The sequence below is a fragment of the Panthera leo genome, chromosome D3 (genome assembly GCF_018350215.1).
Source record: "Panthera leo isolate Ple1 chromosome D3, P.leo_Ple1_pat1.1, whole genome shotgun sequence".
Lineage (NCBI taxonomy): Eukaryota > Metazoa > Chordata > Mammalia > Carnivora > Felidae > Panthera > Panthera leo.
Window position 1 is genome coordinate 4,857,333 of NC_056690.1, and position 22,424 is coordinate 4,879,756.

The following is a 22,424-nucleotide window of genomic DNA, read 5'->3' on the forward strand; positions in this document are numbered from 1 at the left end:
TTCTTTAAATTTGTGACAACTGTGTATTATTTTGTTAATTAAAATATATACATATACATAAGCCTGTGTATGTGTGTATGTATCCCTATAGGCATGTGTGTATGTTACTTTCAAATGGGAAAACACGGACCCAACAAGCTTTTTTCAAACTAAGGAGAGTCCACCAGTAGGGGCACCTGGGTGGCTCAGTTGGTTAAGCGTCCGACTTCAGCTCAGGCCATGATCTCACGGATCGTGAGATCCGTGCTGACAGCTCAGAGCCTGGATCCTGCTTTGGAGTCTGTCTCTCTCTCTCTCTCTCTTCTCTCTCTCTGCCCCTCTCCCACTCATGCTCGCTCTCTCTCTCTCTCTCAAAAATAAATAAAAACATTAAACATGTTTTTAATAATAAATAAATAAGGAGAGTCCACCAGGAACCAGGATTGGCAAATCAAGCCAAGAACAAACAGGGCTTCTCGCCTGCCCTGAAATAAATCTCCAGCCCTAAAGCCAGGGCAAGAAATGCAACCTGGTGGGCGGGTTTAGCGTAGCCTCCCTGGTTGACAAAAGGCAAACAAATACCACTCCATACACTCTGACTCCTGGTAACATTGTTTTCTGCAACCATTACGAATTCTGCAAAATACACTTTTCTTTTTATTTTTTTTACAGTTTATTTATTTTTGAGACGGAGAGCATGCGAGCATGTGTGTAAGCAGGGGAGGGGCAGAGGGAGACAGAGAGAGAGAGGATCCCAAGCAGCCTCCATGCTGTCAGCGCAGAGCGGACACAGGGCTCGATCTCACCGACCGTGAGATCATGACCTGAGCCGAAATCAAGAGTCGGACACTTAACTGACTGAGCCACCCAGGTGCCCCTGCAAAATAGACTTTTCTATTGATTTCACTGGGGGTGCCTTTTCAGGGCTGTCCTTGGTGAGCCTTCCTGGCCCAGAGGATGACAAAATTATAATGAGGAGATTAGGGAAAAGATACAACCACGTAGGGGCTGATGCATCATTTCCCCAAGAAGGTGTTCAGAAAGCCAGTTCTCCACAAAATACTGTGCGATCTCACTTGCTTGTGTACCTAAAATAGTCAGAGTTATGGAAGCAGAGTTCCAGTGGTGATTGCCAGGGGCTGGGGTTGGGGGCATGAGGTGGGGGGTGGGAGTCAAATTTTCAACCGTCCAAGATGAATAATCTCTGGAGATCTAACGTCGAGCGTGTGACACAGTTAACAATCCTGTATCGTACGTTGTAATTTGCTAAGAGCACAGATTTTAAATCAAATCGAAACACGCACACAGTAGCTCGGTAGAGGTAATGTATGTGTTAATTAGCTTGTTTGTGGTGATTATATATACATGAGTACTTATATCAAAACATCAAATTGTACACCTTAAATACATACACTTTTTATATGTCAATGCTATCTCAGGAAAGGAAGGAAGGAAGGAAGGGAGGAAGGGAGGGAGGGAGGGAGGGAGGGAGGGAGGGAGGGAGGGAGGAAGGAAGGAAGGAAGGAAGGAAGGAAGGTAGGTCTTTTCAAGTGCCATCAATATGGCCAGTGCCGTGTCACATTAATTACTGGAGAAGCAGTTATTACCCATCTACTCCTCTGATTATCTATCAAACTATACTTACTAGTCATTTGTCATAGTTCCAGCACTGTGGCGTGTAGGGCCATCACAGGGACAAGACAGATGTGATTTCTGCCCCAAGGAGCTGGCAAAGTCTGGAGGCAGGCACAGCCAATGTATATGAGACAATTAGGAAACTGAGTGTTAACACCCTTAGAAATACCCATCCCAGGGGCGCCTGGGTGGCTCAGTAAGTTGAGCATCTGACTTCAGCTCAGGTCGTGATCTCACCGTCCATGAGTTCGAGCCCTGCGTCGGGCTTATTGCTGTCAGCACAGAGCCTGCTTCAGATCTTCTGTCTCCCTCTCTCTCTGCCACTGTCCCACTCACTCTCTGTCTAAGAAAGAAAGAAAGAGAGAAAGAGAGAAAGAGAGAAAGAGAGAAAGAGAGAAAGAAAGAGAGAAAGAAAGAAAGAAAGAAAGAAAGAAAGAAAGAAAGAAAGAAAGAAAGAAAGAAAGACCCATCCCAGTAATTCCCCACCTAGCAACCGTGCTGGGGAGATAATCCAGAAATCAGAAAGGAGATCAACGTGGCAAGTAGGTTTGTCACAAGCAAGACTTGTCACGGCAACATACTGCAAGCAAAGTAAAAACCCATCATGAGGGACACAACTAAGCAAATGTTGAAAGCCATACTGTGTGTGTGACATTAAGCACCACGATTTCAACGAGCGTGGAGCGTCGCGAGATAATGCTTACGCTGTGTTGAGTGAAAAAGCAGACATCCAAACTCTACTTAAATTATCCCAAACCTGCTTAAAATGTAATATGTATTATAATACATAATATGTATCACATAGAACATACACGCATACACACGTAAACACACACACCATATGTTGACTTTCATGCTACAGACCTCCGCGTCCTCCCAAACGTGTCCTGTGGGACTGGGTAGGATTTGGATGGAACACAGAAGGGGGAGGCGGGAACTGACTTTCAAGAATTAGCCTCATCGTAAGGAAAGTTTTAGCTGTTGCCACCACCAAGGGGCAATTTATATTTCGACAACGTCAAGCCGTGCAGAAGCGCCATTTCATATGAAATTTAAATTAGTGTCTTGTTGGTTTATTTCCCGTCTCCAAACCAGGAATTTAAATTCTAGGTGAACCTGACCATGAAATAATGGGCAAAAAGGGAACATCTGCCTTGCGCAGCATGACGGTCCCCTTCAGCGGAGCCAAGTGGGCACCCGGCCGACCAGATTCAGGAAGCAAGAGGTAAGTCCAAATTTTACCTTCTTATAAAATGTAGGGGAAGCCCAAGGCAAGGTTTAAATTCTGGCTTATTTACACGCGTGGAACGGGAAGTTAAAAATATATGTAGGTTTTAATAGGCTCTGTTTTCATTGTGGATTGTTGTGGTTTTTTAATCATTTGTGCCAATTAATTTATACCTCTCAAGAACTGATTCGCAGGAGATGTAAAGCCGTGCCTCCTCCCTTGTTTATTGTGGCCAAAGCGTGCATTTCATCTGAAATAACAGTGTGGGGTTTACAATCCTGCCCCAACATAACTCAAGCAAAACGCGGCACGAATTTTGTCTGAAAGCTTATATGGAGAGCCATAAAAATCAGCGGGCAGGGCCTCATTTTGTCCTCGAACCAGATCGCAACAAAATATGATACCCGAATTCAGGAGTGTCCTGTAAAGCCATGGGACAGTGCCCTAAGAAACACATCCATGGCCTGAGAAGCGACCACCCCTCGCTTTAATCCCCAAGTGTCACCGTTCTTGGGGCGTCAGGTGTCTACCTGTCACCGCTCTTTTCCCCACTGGCAGGTAGACCAGGTGGCCCAGGCTCTGAATGTGAAATGAGGTCCTATTCAGGCTGCTGATTCCCTCGAGGGCTCTTCACCGCCTGTCGAGTGACGTGGGTCCTGAGAGCATGAACTGAGGGAGTCTTATGAGGCCCAGCCGAACAGGGCTGGTCTCCACCGCCCTCATTATGACCCGGGAGGAGACTCCCGCACGGGCTCGCCGAGAGCACGAGGTGGTATGCCAGAAGGATGCTCCGTACCTCTGGCCGGGAACCTCCCAGAACGACGCAATCCACAGCAAACCGGGAACTCCGGCGGGGGACCCCGCGACCCGAGTGCACGGTACATCGCATCACCGCCGCGTCTGGCACCCGAGAAACATCCCTGGGCCTGTGCCTTGGTTAGGATCGGTGGGACCTACGGTCCCGAGCCCCAAGGCGATGCAGCGTGAACCTGCTTCCACGACAGACTCGTGTTTTCGCTCCCGTCGCCAGCCTACCTGGTAGCTTGTTGTCAGTCTTGCGGCCGCTGGTCGCCCACCCGAGGGTCCCGGCCTGTGGCATTCCCAATTCACACCACACGACCCAGGCACGCACGGCCAGGCGTCGAAGGCTCTCTTTCCAGGGTGCCAGGTGGCCACGTCTTTGTAAAGCACCCGCAAGAGACCTTCCTCACTGACCTGTCGGAGTGTGGTCCTAATGGCCGATCGTTCTCAACCCAGGTGGCTCCACCGATGCACGTGGCAGAGAACACATATATGGGACCTGGGCCTGCCCACCAAATAGATCCAGATGGCCTCGGGCGGGGCCCAACGTTCTCTACGTTCCCTGGATAATTTGAGGAATAGCAACGAGGAGAGGCACTGCGCTAAAAAGTCAAAGACACTACTGAGCACACAGTAGGTGCTTTGCAAAAATTACATCATTCGTTGCCTTGAGGGCAAGGCTTGGGGTACATGCCCTCAAGTCCGTTAAGGATTAGATATGACTATTCAGACAGTGGCAAGACAAAAGATAGAGACATCATCGTCGCCACCACTCACCTAACCCTTGTGACGCACCAGGCACTATTCTAAGCATCTCACAGGTAGTGACTCTTAATCTTCACAGTCTTCTGGTTAGGAGGATTTGATTGTCATCCTCACTGGCCGAGGGGGAAACTGAGGCACGGGGGGTTACGGGACCTGCCTGAGATCACACGGCTGGTAGGCAGCAGAGGTGGAACTCTGTCCAGGCAGGCCAGCTCCAGGGAGAGCTCACCGTCCCAGTCACCACGTTCTGCTGCTAGAGAAAAGCTCGGCAAAGAACATCTACACTGCAAGGGTGCCAGCCATGACTCAAAGGAACGGCCAATGGGCCTCTGGGTCGCCCAGCTCTCAGAGCACAGGATGAGGTCACTAGTTGGACAGTGTCCATAAGAGAAAGCAAGGAGCAAAGCTTTTCCTGGCTCTGAGAGAAATCCCTCCGCCGGGCGCTCCAGCAGGGCCCCCGAGGGACAGACAGCACCCCCACAGCCCCACGACAACCCACCGTGAGCGCATCAGCACGCTTCCCGCGGTGCCCCTCCCCGCAAGGTGGCTTGCAGCGACGATAGACAATCAAGGGAAAGCAAGTCTGCAGGCGACAACACCAACGGAGCGTGGGCCGACAGAGCTGACAGCTGGTGGAAAGTCCAGCCTGAGAGAAGAGTGAACTCCAGCTTTTGACCAGAGAGAAACCCACCCTTCGCACTCCCCTCCACGAACAGGCTTTCTTACCCAGCCAGCCCAGGTCTTAGAAGGAGGTAGGTGGCAGGACCCTGGAGATTATATCCTCAGGCAAAATCTGGGGGTACAAATATTCTACGGAGGTGAAAAAAGGCCAACGCCCAATCTAATCTTTAAAACGTAGCCGAGAACATCCGTCTTTTCTTTCTTGACGATTACCACTGCCTTCACGCCGAGAAAGCGCTCCCCGTATCCCAAGATCAAATACACGCTCACAGACTTTCAGCTGGTCGTCTGGGTATGCGCGTGTGGGTCCACATTTTTACCTTTAATTCTTCTCTAACGAGGTATATTTGACAACTAAAACTGTATATGTTTAAGGGGCACAATCCGATGATTGGATGCGCATATACAATTGTGAAATAATCATCACAAAAGCTAATTCGCCTCAGAGGGTGTTGGGTATGTGAATTAGCTTGATTTTTTCCCCCTTTTTTGGGTAGTGAGACCATTGTAGATCCACCCTCTTTGCAGATTTCGGGAACCACATTTAACTCTTGAATCTCTCATGCTGTCTCACGCGAAGTGAGAATCTGGTGACAGTAATCAGCAGACATTGAATCTGCCAGTGGGAGTTTAAGTGGAATTCGCAGCTTAAGGGAGGGGTATTGAAAAACTTGGGGGTGGAGTCTTCAAAGAAGTAATTAAGTTAAAATGAGGTCACCATGGTGGGCCCTAATCTGGTATGACTGGTGTCCTTATATGGACACGGCCGTGCGCGCACACGCGTGCATACACGCACGCGGGAAAGACCGTGTGAGGATACAGGAGAAGCGGTCTACAGGGCGAGCAGAGAAGCCTCAACGAAATCAACCCGCTGACACCATCATGTTGGGCAGCTGGCCTCCAGAGTTGCGAGGAAATAAATTTCTGTTGTTTAAGGCGCTCGGTTCGTGGGACTTTGTCACGGCGGCCCTTCCTGGCAGCTGGACTTGCCTGTGTCTTGCCTTCCGCGTTAACTTCAGAGTCATTGCGTCAAACTGCCCACCCCAGAGCCCAAGCGGACTCGTACCTGGAGGCGAGGCTCTGCGCGTGAGGGTCAGGAACGCCTTTCAACTTTCTGATGTATCTTTCTGTGTGTTTCCGACTCTCCTACAACGAACATGTCTCGCTTATTCAAAAGCTAAGAGAAATATTGACATTTTTCCTTTTAGAAAGAAAGATGCGGAATTTGATTTTAAGTGGTAGACTGAACACACTCATGTCCCCGCATCTCCACACAGACTCCACAGAAATAAAAGCATACAAGTACAAACAGGGATAAGCCTATTATCTAGAGAAATGGAAGAAGGCCATCCGAAGATAAAATATTTCAACAAATCTCTGGAAGACAACAAGTGGAGGAAAGTGCATTGATGGAGGGGCAAGACAGCAGAGGAAATCTTGCCCTAGAACATTCTGTGTGTGCCGCAGAGGGTCTCGGGCTACCGTGCCCACTGGGACCCAGGCTCAATGTTGGCACGCGCAGCAAGGACAGGGGGAGACTGAGGCTGAAAACCAGGGGCGTAACTGAATTCTGTAGATGGGACGCCCCCTGCAGACAGACCCCCACCCTGAGTAAAGGCAGAATAGTGATCCCCAGTTGAGACTCAACGCTTCTCTGAGGACACATATGTCCCCTGAGAGGGGACGTAGGTGGGACAGCCCTGTGCAACCATGGGGACCAAAGTTACACACTGAGAAAGTAATGCGGGACGTCAGAAGGAGCTGGCCACGGCATGACATACAAGAATAAAGAAAACAAAGTAAGCCCCTACTTGCTAAGCCCCGGTGGCCAGGAGTTTCTGTTACCTGCAGCCAAATGCAATGGTAACTGGTAAGAAAGACAAGTAGGAGGGTGCGTGCATTAACCTCATCGTCCTCTCTTACACAGACCACCCTGCTGTCCAAATGTGTTCACTCCAGGTGTAGAGCTTGAATAGTGCATAGAATTATAGAAATAATCACAAGCAGAACTGAACGTGGAAATGGCCGGACGTGGCTGACTTTGGGGAGGGAGATCAAAGACACAGAAGGATAGAAGACTATCGCCTTTCTCTGGAAGTTACGCCATTCCATTCTATTTCCCCCCTATGTACGCAGGACCGTGATGATGAGTAGACTTTGTCTGCACGAACCCGGAATTCACCACGGGAGGGGAGGGAAGCATTGAACAGTGTTGGAAACCAGAGCAGGGGAGTGAGGGGAGAGCAGCTTTAGCCTAGACAATGAGGCGTCGTGTCTGCAGGGAAGATGGCCACCTGTCAAAAAAAAAAGTCTTTCTATCCATAAAATTGCATATGGGCCGCTCAGCCAGGAGCCTCCCCAGCCTTCTCTGCATCTGTATCCAGCTCTGGCCAATGAAATAAGAATGTAAGTGCTGCATATTACGCTGAAGCCAAAATGACATTTTTTTCCTTCCAGCCGGGAGGAGAGGAGGGGTCTGGGGCCCCCGGTTGTAGCAGAGCCACAAGCTGGAAGGAGCCTGGGCCCCCCCGAGCCTCCACCCAGAGGACAGCCAGCCAACCAGGAACACCCACGTTGGATGTGAACGAGGACTGGCTCAGTGCGCTAAGCCAGTGCTGACGTTTGTTTGTTAGAGCAGCCAGTGACCCCTCGCCCAGACACCACGGTACAGGCTGACAATCTGGAGAGCTGTGATCCTGCTTAAATCACACGTCTCTTCCTTCATGTAAACTGGGCTTTTGTTAGCAAGAAGGAGGAAGATGTTCAGAGGAACAAAGCGAGGGGCTGTTAGGCCAACGTGAGAAGTTTCCATGGGGCACCAGATGTAGAAAGAGCATTGTTAAACGGATTATATAGATCTTAGTGACAGTAATTTTGACCTCCTATAGGCACCGTCAGCTGTTAAACAGTAGGAAATGTTGATGACCTTGTTCTAATTTCCATTTATATTTATTCTAAATTGGACACCTCAAGAGATTATTTAAATAAAAAAGGGAAATTCACTAAGTGATGCTGACAGGTCAGCCCCTGTCTGGTTGGGAGGCAGCTGATCCTCACTTACTAGAGGCAGAGGGACTACTGGGCTGGACCCCCAGGCCTGTCATCGGCTCAGCTGATGTACTGAGACAAGTCACTTCATCCCTCTGAGATTCAATTTCCCTCCGTGGCAAATGGGGTGTCACCTCCTGCCACCCTCCCTGCCACCTGGAGGGAAACCCCAGTATGCGACTCATTGCTGTATAACTCCATTTACAGGAGTGTCGTATGAGGACCCTCTTTGCTTGGGACTTCTCACCTGCTCAGCCCCGACTTCCCTCTCTCCAGTCATTTCTGATATCAAGTCCCAGAGAACCCATACGGAGTCTAAACAAGAGTGGATTTTAATGGCGGTCGGGGCTGGAGAGTCTACAGGCAGGCTAGCATCAGGCTTGCCTGGATCCGGCATGTCGACGATGTCATCAATGTGGGTTTTCACAAATGTCTTCAACGGGTGAGTGGCTACACAAGTGTATATCCACTGGATGGAACGTTACTCAGCAGGAAAGAAAGAAGAGGAACCGACAGATACACGACCTGGGTCAGTTTCACATGCATGATTCCGAAAGTCCGAAGGCAACCTCAGAAAGCCGCCTACTCTATGGTGTCACGTATGTGACATTCTAGAACCATTACGACTGGAAAGGTGGAGAATAATAGGTCACAGACTGCTAGGAACTATGGGATGGGGAGGGTGTGACAACCAAACATTGTTTTAAGTATCAGGATGGGTCTGATGGAACCGTTCTGTATGCTGGTTGTGACAGTGGTCACACAAAGCTATGCATGGGTCAAAAACTCACTGCACGATAGACCAACAAGGGAAATTTTTACTGAAAGTTAATTTTAAAAGTTTTTTTAAGATGCATTTTTATCCATCCCTCTGCTCTTTTCTGTGGAGCTGGTTTTATTCTCAATCTGCACAGCAGAGCACAATTAGCATCACCAAGCCTCACATTTTCCTTCCTTCACATCCAACAAGACCAGCGAGGCTTTCTTTCCCCCAGTTTTCCGGGAAGAAGGCAGTGGGGCATCGCCTTGGCTCTGATGGGTCACATGCCCATCCCTGAACCAATCACTATGGCCGGAGGAATGGCCTGTTCTGATTGGCTCAGCCAAAGTCATGTGTCTCTTCCGGGGAGCCTGGAAGGCGGTAGATGGAGGGGGTTCCCCCAAAGCATCATAAGGGTACCATTTTGACAAGAACAAGGGTGTTTTTTGTAAGAAGCAACACAAAAATCCACTCAGTTACCCAAATGGAACAATCTCCACCAGGTCAAGGCTGATTTCTTTACTTAAACCTTCTCAACACAGTTGGTGTTGAAGAAAAGAAATCAGGAATACACCTGGGGTCACAAACCAGGCGTTTTAGCCATTACCTTGGCCTTTTATTTTTTAATGTTTATTTATTTTTGAGAGAGAAAGAGAGACAGATCACAAGCGAGGGAGGTGCAGTGAGAGAGGGAGAGAGAGAATGTGAACCAGGCTCCAGGCTCTGAGCTGTCAGCACAGAGCCTGACATGGGACTCGAACCCACAAACTTCGAGATCATGACCTGAACCGAAGTCAGATGCTTAACCGACTGAGGCACCCCCAAATGAGTTACCCAAAGCAAGTACGGATAAGCGGGTTGCATCTGAGACACGTAGGCAGAGGCACTGACAGCTCAGAGAAGCTATGTTCTACATTCGAACCAGAACTTTCTTCAAATGCAGAAAAAAAGAGCCAAGTGCTGTAGAGTGAGTGTGTGCCTGTCGAGTGAAGTAGACGCAGCCGAGTTAGTTCTGCACAGCGTTTCCATTGCTATATTTGCATTTGCAACTGGCATCGTGCAATCAAAACATGGGTTGCAAACCGCATTAACAGAATGAAAGATAAAGATCCTACGGCCACCTCCTCAGTCGGCTGAGCATCAGACTTCAGCTCAGGTCATGACCTCGCGGTTTGTGGGTTCGAGCCCCGCGTCGGGCTCTGTGCTGACAGCTCGGAGGCTGGAGCCCGCTTTGGACTCTGTGCCCCTCCCCCACTCAGGCTCGCTCGCTCGCTCTCGCTCTCTCCCTCTCAAAAGTAAACAAACATTAAAAAAATTATTTTAAGAAAATCCTATGGCTACCTCAACCGATGCGGAAAAAGCACTGAACGCACACAGTGAAACAGCACTAACACAGGCTGGCGTGGGTCCGCCCCAAATCATTCATGGAGTATCTTTCCTTCTCTCTCTTATTTTTTGCTACTATTCAAACCTGCCAAGTACCTATAGGAAAGGAAACAAATGTCTAGTCCTTATGGCTGGTCCTTCGAGACTCTGTTTTCACGAATCGTTAAGACTGTTTTTTAAGGGTTAAGGGTTTGAACAGCATGATCTTAAACGTCTCTCCCACAATCCTCGTGACTATCTGATTGCTTGAAAACCCCTTTCCGCCTCCTGTACAACAACAAACTTGAGCCCATTTTCTGTCTGAACTAATTTCTCGCAACAATCGAGCAAGTAAATGATCGCCCGGATGCAGGGAGTGAAGAGCTGTGACCGGGAAAGGCAAGCAGCGGGTACAGCCTACTTCTGAGGAACAAATCCACATTTAAAGAATTGATAACAATGAAAATAAGTACATATCGTTGTTCATTTGCCAGATGGAGGTCATATGTGTTGCCAACTCTCAGAGAAAGAACAGATCGGTATTGATTGGGAAATTAGCACAAGTTTATCATTAGTAGTAGCCAAAAATGAAATATTGGTGATAATAGTGATAACTAGGGACTGTCCTGTGCCCACAACGGGCCAGTCACTGGTTAACTGCTTTATGTGTATTAGCTCTTTACGCATTTATTCTTTACACGATTCTGTGAGATCGGGCATTATTCTCGTAATGTTTTATCATTAATACAATCATTGACGTCATTTTGTAGTGTTGTACCCATTTTACAGGTTTTTTTAAAAAGAAAGGCACAGAGATGTCACGACACATGCCTCGGGTCACACAGCACGTAAGGGGTGGAGTCCAGGCTCCTGGAATCTGTAATGCTTCTGCTTATTTCCCTCCGGTTAGGTCCCACGGCTGCAATGGCACAGACTCAGTCACCTGCTTTCTCCCAAAGCAAATAAGGGCTCCATTATTGCTTTTGACTGATAATATGACTCAGAAGTCTGCAGAGTAAAACCTATAAAGAACACAAGGGAAGGAATGGAACCTTCCTCCCCACAGTGGCCTGGGGGCGATGCAAGGAGCCCCTGTCATAGGTAAACTCGCTTTTCAACAAGAGATCTGGGGGGCCCAATGGGGACAAAACAAAAACAAAAACCTCTCAGCCCCTCTTTTCTCGGGTTTAATTCAGCGCTTATTCGGTGTGGGCAGAGTCAGCCTGAGAAGGAAGGGGCACAGGGGCCGGACGGCACTTCTGGAGGTGGCAGCAGGTGCTGGGGACGCCCCGGGGCGCCCGCCCCCAGCCCAGCTGCCCCCTGACCCCCGGGCCCCTCTGCGGTCGCCTGCTCAGGGACCAGGGGCTCGTGCGCGGCAACACTGCCACCTAGCGGCCGAGGTTGTCGCGGCCGGGTGACAGCAGGTGGTCGGTTCCCGTTTCCAGATGGGAAACCCAGCCTTGGGGCGATTTGGGGATGCGCGCCTGGGCGCACCGCTGCTTCCTCACGCAACGCCCTTTAAACGAGCACGGTGACTCCACATCGCGGGACTCTTGCTGGCAAGTCACGGCCCAGCGCAGGCGGACTCCAGTGACAAGGGTGTCTCCTCCTCCGCGACCCCTGCGGCGGCCGCTGAGCCCTGGGAGGCGAGCGCGCACCCTGGGGTGGGGACCCGCGCCCCCGCGACCTTGCGCACACCCGCGGCCCGCAATGGGCCAGCAATCCTGCCCAGCCCCACCTCCTTTCTCCCCGACGAATCTCACCGCGCCCAGGAAACGACTGGGGCCTGGATGGGTCGCAGCCTTCCAGGGAAATCTGGTGGTTTTACCAAAAGGCCTCTTCTTCCTTTATCTCGTCTGCATTCGCAGAGGAAACCCCTCTCTCTGACCTCCACCTGTCCCTGCTCTTCCTCTCACAGACCACCTGAGTGCCGAGGTCCCCACACCCCAGGGTGGGAGTGGGTGGGGTTCGATGTGAAAACGCCAGTCCCAGTAGAGATGAATCCAGCCTGCGGCCACCGCACAGCCCCCCGCCCCCGGCTCTGAGGGAACTGTTCCCATGGAATTAACAAGCTCATCACCCAGCCTCAATCCAGCCTGAGGCCACTCAGGCCCAGCCCATGCTCCTGGCTTCCTTGGAAACCCCCCAAACCGGAGGGGTGGGGGGCAGGGGAGCCCCATCTCCAGAGCAGGCCACCTGGGCTGGAAAAATCAGCCTGCCTCTACGCCAGCTGGTGCCCACGGCCAGCACCTTGGCCCCTCCCCCAGGAACATGTGAGAGAGGGAGACAGGAGTGTGGTCCTCAGGGCTTGTGGTGTCAGATGGGCTGGGTCAGGCATGTTCATCTGCCTTCACCGCTTGTGGATGGCCAGCCTCTCCCCGCGTCCTCACACAGCAGAGAGAGGAAGCTCCTTATAAGGGCACTGATCCCATCATGGGGGCCCCACCCTCATGACCTCATCCATCCCGAAACACCCCCACAGGCCCCACCTCCTCATTCTGTCACACGGGAGGTCAGGGCTTCAATCTGTGAATTCTGAGGGCGGGGGTGGGGGCACAGACACCAAGTGCATAACCGCCATTCATCGTTCAGGAGCTCACTGAGCGCCCGCTGTGGGCAGGTCCTGGGCAGAGCGCTGGGATCACCGTGCACAATGGCCTGACGCAGCCTCGCCCTGCTGGAGCTCGGTCTCACCTGGGGCATGAGCATAAATGAGCCATTCCAGAAAGAAAAGCAAGCATCGTGACAGCTGGATGCACGGAGGAAGGGCACACAACGCAACCTGACGGAACCAAAACAGATCGAACCCCACCGGCAAGGCTAACTCATGTCTGCCAAAACCCCCACCCGGCTGCAACCTCACAATGTGACCTCAGCTGGACACAGGGGCCTTGCGGACGAAATCAGGTCATGTTGGAGTAAATCCAATGATTGGTGAATTTTTAAAAGGAAAGACAGGGATTATCACAGGCACGGAGAAGACGGCCATGTGGACCTGGAGGCAGAGATCACAGGGATGTGTCCACATGCCAAGGAACGTCTGGGCCCCCCAGGAGCCAGGGAAGGGCATGGGGCGGGGCGGGGGGACTTTCCCTCCATGCCTCCAAAAGGAATGAACCCCGCCAGTACCATGAGCTTGGACTTCTGGCCTCCAGAGCTGTGAGACCATACGTTTGCGTTATTTTAAGCCCCCCAGTTTGCGGTCATTTGGTCCGGCGGCTCCAGGAATCTAACGCAGCGTCCAAAGGACAAACGGAATGAAGCAGGTCAAGGGGTGGGAAAGAGAGTTGTGGGCGGAGCACAACAGTGCCGGCAAAGGGCAGAGGTGGGGGACATGGAGACCCGCTGAGGGGCAGTGTGGCTGCAGCAGGTGTGGGAGGAGGAGAGAGAGCTCCAGACCGGGCTGGAGAGGAAGCAAGATCCGGGCCACGCAGGGCCAGCTGGTGCCTGGCCTCCATCCCAGGGGCAAAGGGAAGGCACCAAAGTGGCTGACGTCAGGGCAAGGGGAACGTGGCATCATTCAATGCAGTTCAGCCAGCCATCGGCCCGGAATAATGGAGAAGAGACCAGAAGCAGAAATAAGCCGGAATGCCAAAGGTCCTGCTGGTCAAGGAGGGGGGCGACCTTGTTACGTAAGTGACCCGAAGACGCCCCCGAATGTTGGCCTCCATATCTTTCCCATTACCTCAAAGATGGCTGGTGCGAAACTCCATTTCTTACACTCTAGTTCCTTTAAATATAGCCCAAATCGGCATATTTTTAGCCACTCGGAGCCTGCTTGCTTTGCATATCCCGTGAAACTGCACCCAACATCTGCTACCCATGAATAAGAACCAACCCTGGGCTATAAAAGACCCCAAGCCTCTGCCGTCCTTCAGAGCCCGGGACCCGGAGACTCCCACCGTGCTGCTGTCTAGTTCCCTATCTCCCCTTCTCCCCAGGAGCTCTCATCCCCTCCTTCCACCTGGGCGGGGGGCCTCTGTTTCTGGAAGGGTCTCCCACAGTGGGGGACTTCCCCGCTCATGCATCCTGGCCGAGTGCAAACCAAAGAAAGCTCGTGGGTGCTGCCATCCCATGGTCACGTGGTTTTGTTTGCTGGGCGCCGATATCCCCAAACTCGCGGCCATCTATTCTGCAAAAAGGCTGTCGGGACGGAGGGAAGGTGCAGGAGACGGTGGCAGGCCGTGGAAACGGACTGGATGTGGCAGAGGGGAGAGGGCGAGAGAAAGAAGCCAGGGCTCGGCTCGGTGTGGGCAAGGGCGAGGCCGGGGCGGTCCCTGAGAGGGGACAGGGCACCGGGGAAGCTGAGCTCTGCGTGGGGCACAGTGATATCAAAACACGTGTGAGGCCCCCATGCCCACGGGGATGTGAGGGAGATACGGAAGCCCCTGAGCACGAGAAGTTGGGGCGCTGTCAGAGGGAGGTGGTGACTGAGGTCATTGGAAGAAAGGGCAAGAAGCCTGCAGAGTGGGAAGAGGGGCCCGGGGGGCGGGGGGGAGGCCCTGCGATGCACGAGTCTGGCAGGTGCCGAGACGCCCGCAAGAATACCAAGAGAGGCGTCCTGGGACGGGCAAAGGAAGCAGCGGGCCGCGCAGTGAGAGCCAGGCTTTGCGGGGGCGGAGGGAGCTGTCCCTGAGAAGCAGCTCCGAGGACCCCCGGGGCGGGGGTGGGGGCAGTTTCAGCAGAGGGGTGCCAGCAAGAGGCACGATGGTGATGGTGCAGAACACAAGGAAGGGCTGCACCGAGAGCAGACGGTGTCCCAGAACTGAGGCCGTGAAGAGACGGTCAGAACAGGACTTAGCGGGTCTGGTCCCAAACCTTCCCAAAACCTTCCCAAACCTTCTGACATCCCCGGTGGAGACAGAGGTGGAGTCCCTCCCGGGCCTGCCACTGAGCCTTCCCTGCGGAATCTGGGGCACAGCCTCAGGGCCCCGAGCCTTTGGCTTTCCTCCAATCTCCCAATCCCTAACTCCTGCCACCCCCTCCAAACAGCATCAGGCTGATGTTTACCACTCAGGTTGCCATGACAACGGAATGTCAGAGTGTGTTCCATCTTGAGCTCATACCGTCTTCGCTGAAAACAGGTCAATGAGGAGGGCACGTAGCTTTTCCAGCAGAATCTGAAATACTGAAATAGAGAATGTGGAGCCCAAGACCAATCACTCAAGGAAAGAGTAATTCTTCTCCCCCAGATAATGAACAGATCTCAGATCGATTCTTCTGAAGTTCAAAGGCACAGGCGTAGGCCAAGTGCCAGACCCTTCGCAGTCTTTTTCCTACAATTAGGTATTTGTTAGTTGCCTTCCCAATACCTATCTCTCTCCTTTCCCTTTGGGGAAAACTTTGGTGGTCCCGTGACCCAACGCAGTAGCACTAAGGAATCTAGAAACACTCGGACGTGTGCAGAGGCTCCCAAAAGAGTCCTCCCCTCATCCCAGGGACACTGTGGTGGGGGGGATGCGAGCTCAGGAACCACCGAGGGATGTCACCACACTGAGCGGGACCCAGGACCACGGGCTGGAGCCAACACCGGGAAAGCCAGCCAGAAGCCAGTGAGAAACCAGGCCCTTAGGGATACAGTCTGAGCTGCGATCAAGCCACCCCACCTCCTGTGTGAGATGTGGCGTATATACACAATGGAATTTTACTCGGCGATGAAAAGGAATGAGATCTTACCATCTGCAACAACGTGGATGGAGCTAGAGCGTATTATGCTGAGCGAAATAAGTCAGAGAAAGACAAGTATATGATTTCACCCATATGTGGAATTTAAGCAACAAAACAGAGGACCACAGGGGAAGGAAAAATAAGACAAAAACAGAGGAGACAAACCATGAGAGACTTAAATATAGAGAACAAACGGAGGGCTGCTGGTCAGGTGTTGGGTGAGGGGATGGGCATTAAGGAGGGCACTCGTTGGCATGAGCACTGGGTGTTATATGCAAGTGACGAATCACTAAATCCTCTTCCTGAAATCATTATTACACTATGTGTTAACTAACTTGGATTTAAATTAAAAACAACAAAAGAAGAGCCCACGGCACCCTGTGAGGTTCCATGACTTGTGTATAAAGAGAAACTCCCCGGGGCTCCTGGGCGGGTCAGTCGGTTAAGCTCCGACTTCGGCTCAGGTCATGATCTCACGGTTCGTGGGTTCATCTGTGCTGACAGCTCAGAGCCTGGAGCCTGCTTCGGATTCTGTGTCTCCCTCTCTCTCTGCCCTGCCCCCACTCGAGCTCTCTCTCTCTCTCTCAAAAATAAACATTAAAAATAAAGAGAGAGGGGCGCCTGGGTGGCTCAGTCGGTTAAGCGTCCGACTTCAGCCAGATCACGATCTCGCAGTCCGTGAGTTCGAGCCCCACGTCGGGCTCTGTGCTGACTGCTCAGAGCCTGGAGCCTGCTTCCGATTCTGTGTCTCCCTCTCTCTGACCCTCCCCCATTCGTGCTCTGTCTCTCTCTGTCTCAAAGATAAATAAACGTTAAAAAAAAAATTTAAAAATAGAGAGAGAGAGAGAGAGAAACTCCTACTCAGAAGCCAGTGAGCCAGAAGTCGGAAAAAGAAAACCCAAAGGTCCTTTAAAAACAACAAAAAGGGTAAGGAGCAAAGTACAAGAGGTGAACACCCTCTTGCGACATAAACGTGAGCCAGCCTCAGATCAGATAAGAGAGGCCCCACGGTTCTGGAATTCTTTGCAAAAAACTGTCACATCCCTGATCAATGACTCTCAAATGCCACCATCCATGCATTCAAATAATAATTCTTTGAATGTCTAATGAATAAATACATTGACAAACAGATTACTTTCTAATCATTTCTCCCATGTTGCCACTTCTTCCAGACACTCAGACCCAAAACAAGCCCATCTGTACTGGAAAATCGCTCCCGTCTCCATCAAGCAGGTGCTGTGACCGTCGTCCTGCTCCCGGCCGGTGCGAGAGGCTCCCGGCACGGTCCCTCATTCTACGGAGCATCAAAACGCTCGCGCTTTCATGAGCATTCAAAAGGCTTCTCATCAGCTGCGATATCGTGCTTTCCTCTGGGCTTCAAGTGTGTGTGTTTTTACCTTTACCCATATGTTGCCAGGACATGAAAATCAAAAGCAACTGGCACATGTGTCCTGAGAAATCGTTTGCATTCCTTCCGCAATTTGCACAGATTGCAAATGCAACAGAGCAGCTGCCGCGGGCTGGTGACGAGCTACCTCCGCGGACAGGACCCCACACGTCCCCTCCGTCTTGCGCTTCAGGCAGATAAACTTTGCACGCCCACAAGCCCAGAACAGGAACTGGCCCGAAGGAGTTTTGTTCGAATCCCACTGACGTTGGGGGGACTCCCCCCCCAAATTAGGAGATGCCACATCTTATTTTTTAGGTTGACCGAAGTCCAAAGGACCAGACTTTAGAGTCTGGTCCGGGTCGGGTGGGGCTGTGGGGACACAAGGTCACTCACCCCTGGCAGGAATAAAACTGGTAATTTGGAAAACCCATCCAAGACTAATGTGCACATGGCCCAGGATTGAGTGGCACCACATGTCAGGACTTATCCCACTGATACGCCCGCACGCGTGTGAAATGACACAAGGCCCTTCTTGGAGGTGAGTGAACCAGCTTCTGTGCCAGGCACTGTCTAAGCGCCCTCCATGTGCTAGCTCATTCCAGAGTCTCCACCGTAGATGGAAGAAGGCATTGCTACCCTCAGCCCCCCTGAAAGACGAGGGGACTGCGAGGCACGGGGAGGTGAAGTCATTTGGCCAAGCGCTTCTGTAGTGACCGAAGCCTGGAGCCAAGCCAGGTGCCCATCAGGAGAGCAGTGACCACGTGGGTCGTGAGCCATCACGCGACAGAACGTGAAATGGCATCATGTGAGAGACACCGGTCTCCACGACGGCCCCCGTGCGGAGTGAAAAACAAGGTGCCAACAGTCTTCGTCATTTACCACGATTTGAGAGGGAAAACGCACAGTATGTGCAGCACTGTTTTACACATAGAAAAATACAGTGACGTGTTTTTGCAAGGGTGAGGTCTCTCTCAACACCCGGGGGTGGGGGTGGGGGTGGGGGGCACCTATGGGCTGCCTGCGCAAAAGGAAAGTGGATTACTGGACGGCCAAAAGGTAGGGCGGGATTTTTTTTTATTATTACAACCGTTACAATCACTTTTTGTTTTCATTAGAATCATTCTGAGAACGTATCTCGTCTTCCCCTATTTGAACAGGTTCGTTGAGGCATACTTTGCCTACCCTAAAATGCACCCATTTGAAGTGTACGATTTGACGTGAGTTTATACGGTGGTGCAACCATCCCGGCCATCATCCCCTTTTTTTTTTTTTATATAATGTTTTTTTTTAATTTTTTTAATGTTTATTTTTGAGACAGAGAGAGACAGAGCATGAATGGGGGAGGGTCAGAGAGAGGGAGACACAGAATCTGAAACAGGCTCCAGGCTCTGAGCTGTCAGCACAGAGCCCGACGCGGGGCTCGAACTCACGGACCGTGAGATCGTGACCTGAGCCAAAGTCGGCGGCCCAACCGAATGAGCCACCCAGGGGCCCCTATCATCCCCTTTTAGAACGCTCCCGTTACCCCCAAAGAGTTCGTCGGCAGCCGACCCCCACTCCCACCCGCAGCCCCGGGCAGCTGCCAATCTGCAGTGTCTCTGGAGTCTGGCCTGTTCTAGAAATGCCTGCACATACGTAGCCACCCGGTGCACAGACTTCTGTGTCTGGCTTCTTCACTCAGCATGATTGTGTGCAAGGCAACCACGTCACTGAGGCAGAAGCACCATCTTCTCTTTTCTCCCACGGTCCACACTGGCCCTGCAACTAGGCTGCTTCCTGTTTGGGGCAACGATGAATAAAGGTGTCGTGAACGTCTATACCCAAGTCTGTTTCTCTTCGGTAGCCACCTAAGGCCGGAAGGGCTGAGCCATAAGGTGGGGGTTTGCTTAACCGTTTCCCAAGCTATCCCACTGCCACCAGCCGTGTAAGTGGGTTCCAGTTTGTCCACATCCTCACCAACACTTGGTTTCGTCAGCCTTTTTTTTTTTTTTTTTTTATTCTAGCTATTCCATTGCTTGTGTGACCGTGACCCGCTAGGGTTTTCACTGGCATTTCCCCAGTGACTAATCATGTTGAGGATATGTTCTGCCACCGGGAAAATTAACTTTAAAAAAAGTCTGAGGGGCTCCTGGGCGGCTCCGTCGGTTAAGCGTCTAACTCTTGCCTTCAGCTCAGGTCACGGTTCGTGAGTTCAAGCCCTGCATCAGGCTCTGCGCTGACAGTCCGGAGCCTGCTTGGGATTCTCTCTTTCTTCTTCTCTCTCTGCCCCTCACCTCTCTCTCTCTCTCTGTCTCTCTCAAAATAAACAAATAAACTTTAAAAAAAAAAAAAGTGTGAATCCGAAATCAACATATAGAAACTGACAAATCTCACATAAAAATCAGGAACTCTGGTTTCTCTCCCCAAAATCAGACAAATCTGACAATCCTGGGTGGGCATTCCATGCAGACCCCACACCTCTCTTCCAGAACTCCTGGCTTCTGACTCTTCTGACTTAGAAAGGCAATACAGAGCACACGCTGCCTGTGAGCAAAATCCTTAGTGGGGTCTGGGGTGCCTTTCATCAAACACGTCAATGGTTCTAAAGTCAAAGATGTGAACACTCGAGGCGCCCGGGTGGCTCAGTCAGTTATGGGTCCAGCTCTTGATTTCAGTTCAGGTCGTGATCTCACGGTTCACGATTTCCAGCCCCACACGGGGCTCTGTGCCGACAGCACGGAGCCTGCTTGGGATTCTCTCTCTCTCCCTCTCTCTCTGCCCCTCCCCTGCTCTTGCTTTCTCTCTGCCCCTCAAGATCAATAAACAAATTTTAAAAATAAGAAGGTATAGGGGCGCCTGGGTGGCTCAGTCGGTTAAGCGTCCGACTTCAGCTCAGGTCACGATCTTGTGGTCTGCGAGTTCGAGCCCCGCGTCGGGCTCTGGGCTGATGGCTCAGAGCCTGGAGCCTGCTTCAGATTCTGTGTTTCCCTCTCTCTCTGCCCCTCCCCTGTTCATGCTGTGTCTCTCTCTGTCTCAAAAATAAATAAATGTTAAAAAAAAAAATTTTTTTAAATAAAAATAAGAAGGTATGCACATTCATCCTTAGTGCAATAAAGTTATTAAATGAGTTCAGATAAGTTCTATCACCAAACGAGTCTGTTGAAAGTTTACCCAAAACATGCTAGTTTTCAGCGCTTTAAGGATGTGGAGTTGCAAACAAGAAATGATGGGTCGAAATGCCTGCTCTCCCCCCAGCGGGGGTGGGCCATCCAGTCCCCGGGGACGGGTTTTCGCATGTCCCACCGAGGCACACTGTGTTATTCAAGCAGGCTTGTGATTCGTTCGCGCACATCTATTTTCTATTTAAGTTGGTCAGAGATGCCGAGATCCGCTCAGCTCCCGGGAGTCGGAACATTCCCTGAACTTAAAGCCAGGAAGGAGAACACGCCCGAACTCTTTACGCAGCAAACACACCCGTCCCCTTTCCTGGCTGAGCTCACCCTGGCAATGCCGCCCGGACCCCCTCGCCTCCTATCCAGCCCCACGGGCGGCCCCACGCACTAATAAAAGCTGACTGCTTCAAAGCTACTGGCAAATCTTATTAAAGTAATCCCCCCTCCCTGAACCCAGATTATTACAGCCACTTTTATGGTAGAATAAAAATTAATTTTCTCAGCTATAATAAGAACGATAAGAATGAATCACTTGGGACCAAATAAAGATTACAATTAGCTCAACAGAATAAATCTAAATTTAACACAGGCCAGCGATTTCTCTGCTCCTATCTCCTCTACGGCGCCTGTATGAATGAGACCGTGGGGTTAGACTCCCTCACCGGCTCAGCCGTTGTCGATACGGTTCCAGCACGGGGCTCCAGGAGGAAGGCCAGGATCCAAGTTCTGGAGGCTGAGTTCAGGACTCAGACGGAAAAATGAGTTGTGCTGCCCCAGGACCAGGAGCTCCCTTCTGGACCGCTGCGGACAGGTGGGATGATCAGCCCCTCGGCATCCATACCCCATCTGGTAACCACACTCCAGTTTTCTGTAGGGAAATAATACCTCCTCCCTCGCCCCCCATTTCAGGTAGTGACAATTCCACTGTCTTGGCATTTGACCCACGCCTGGACGATCAGAGAGCCAGGACAGGCCAGAGCTGATGAGGCACAGGACTTCTGTTTTAAATATTTGGCAAGGACTCTTTCTTCTCTCCAGGCTTCAGTGAGGACATCTCACGCCCAGAAGGATGCATAGAATAAAGCCCGTCCTCAGAGGAAACCCAAGACAAGGAGAGATATTAGGTCCTGGAAACACTATTTGAACTGCTGAATCAAGCCATACCTGAAGCTTTGCCCCTCTGCTTTTCAGCTATATGAGCCAATGCATTCCTCCTGTCCCTGTTTAATGATGTCTTGAAACCCAAAAATGTTCTTCCTGATATCATCACTTCCCAATATTTCATAGGAAAATGAGCCCATCATTAAACTGGGCCCTCTGTGATAATAAAGAGGGCCTTCTGTGCATCCTCAGAGGGCTGGGGGAAACAGGATTTCACCTATCAGGACACACACCCAGATCTAGGTCCCAGGCAAACGAGAAAGCAGGGGAGCATGGCTGTCCAATGGACACGGTGGGTGGGCATTCAGGGCTACCTAGACAGTAAGCCCGGCTTCCTGCCGGACCAGGGGTTCTGCTCTCCAGCAGAAGGGAGCCCCAGCTTCCCAGGTGTGGGCTGTTGGCATTCCCAGGCAATTCTGATCAACGTCTGGCACTCCAGGGCCATCCTACCTGGTACCAAACAGCCTGACGATTCCCCCACTAACAAGGCTTCCCTCTCCGACCAGCAAACCTGGGCAGCATCCCTCCATGCGATGCAAACCCCACACTGCCTGATGGCCAGGACCCTGCACGTCCCGCCACAGGACCCACGGGAAGACGGGGCCTGGTCTTTATCTCCCTTCTTCCTCCCCAGCTTTTAAGTTTCCTCTTTCCCCCGAAAACCCTGTGACCTTGGAGAACTCATCTTATACCCTAGTGGACAACAGGTGGCCAGACAGACAGATCCAGCCTGAGTGACAAAGAACACACGAGGTTCTGAAAGCCCTCCCTCTGGGGAATCTCAGGCCCAGG

At 51.4% G+C, this 22,424-nt stretch overlaps 1 protein-coding gene across 2 annotated transcripts in view; it reads right to left on the reverse strand.

Annotated features, from left to right (window-relative positions):
• LOC122203308 (transmembrane protein 132B) overlaps positions 1-22,424 on the reverse strand; it is a 326,990-nt gene that overhangs the window by 219,832 nt on the left and 84,734 nt on the right. The window contains exon 1 of one of the 2 annotated variants that reach the window (XM_042910000.1): positions 15,273-15,342. The exons of the other annotated variant lie outside the window; for it this stretch is intronic. Coding sequence (XP_042765934.1) covers positions 15,273-15,315 — 43 coding nt within the window. The 5' untranslated portion in view covers positions 15,316-15,342. Of the gene's footprint in view, positions 1-15,272; positions 15,343-22,424 lie in introns of those variants that run through there. 2 annotated transcript variants of the gene reach the window in all.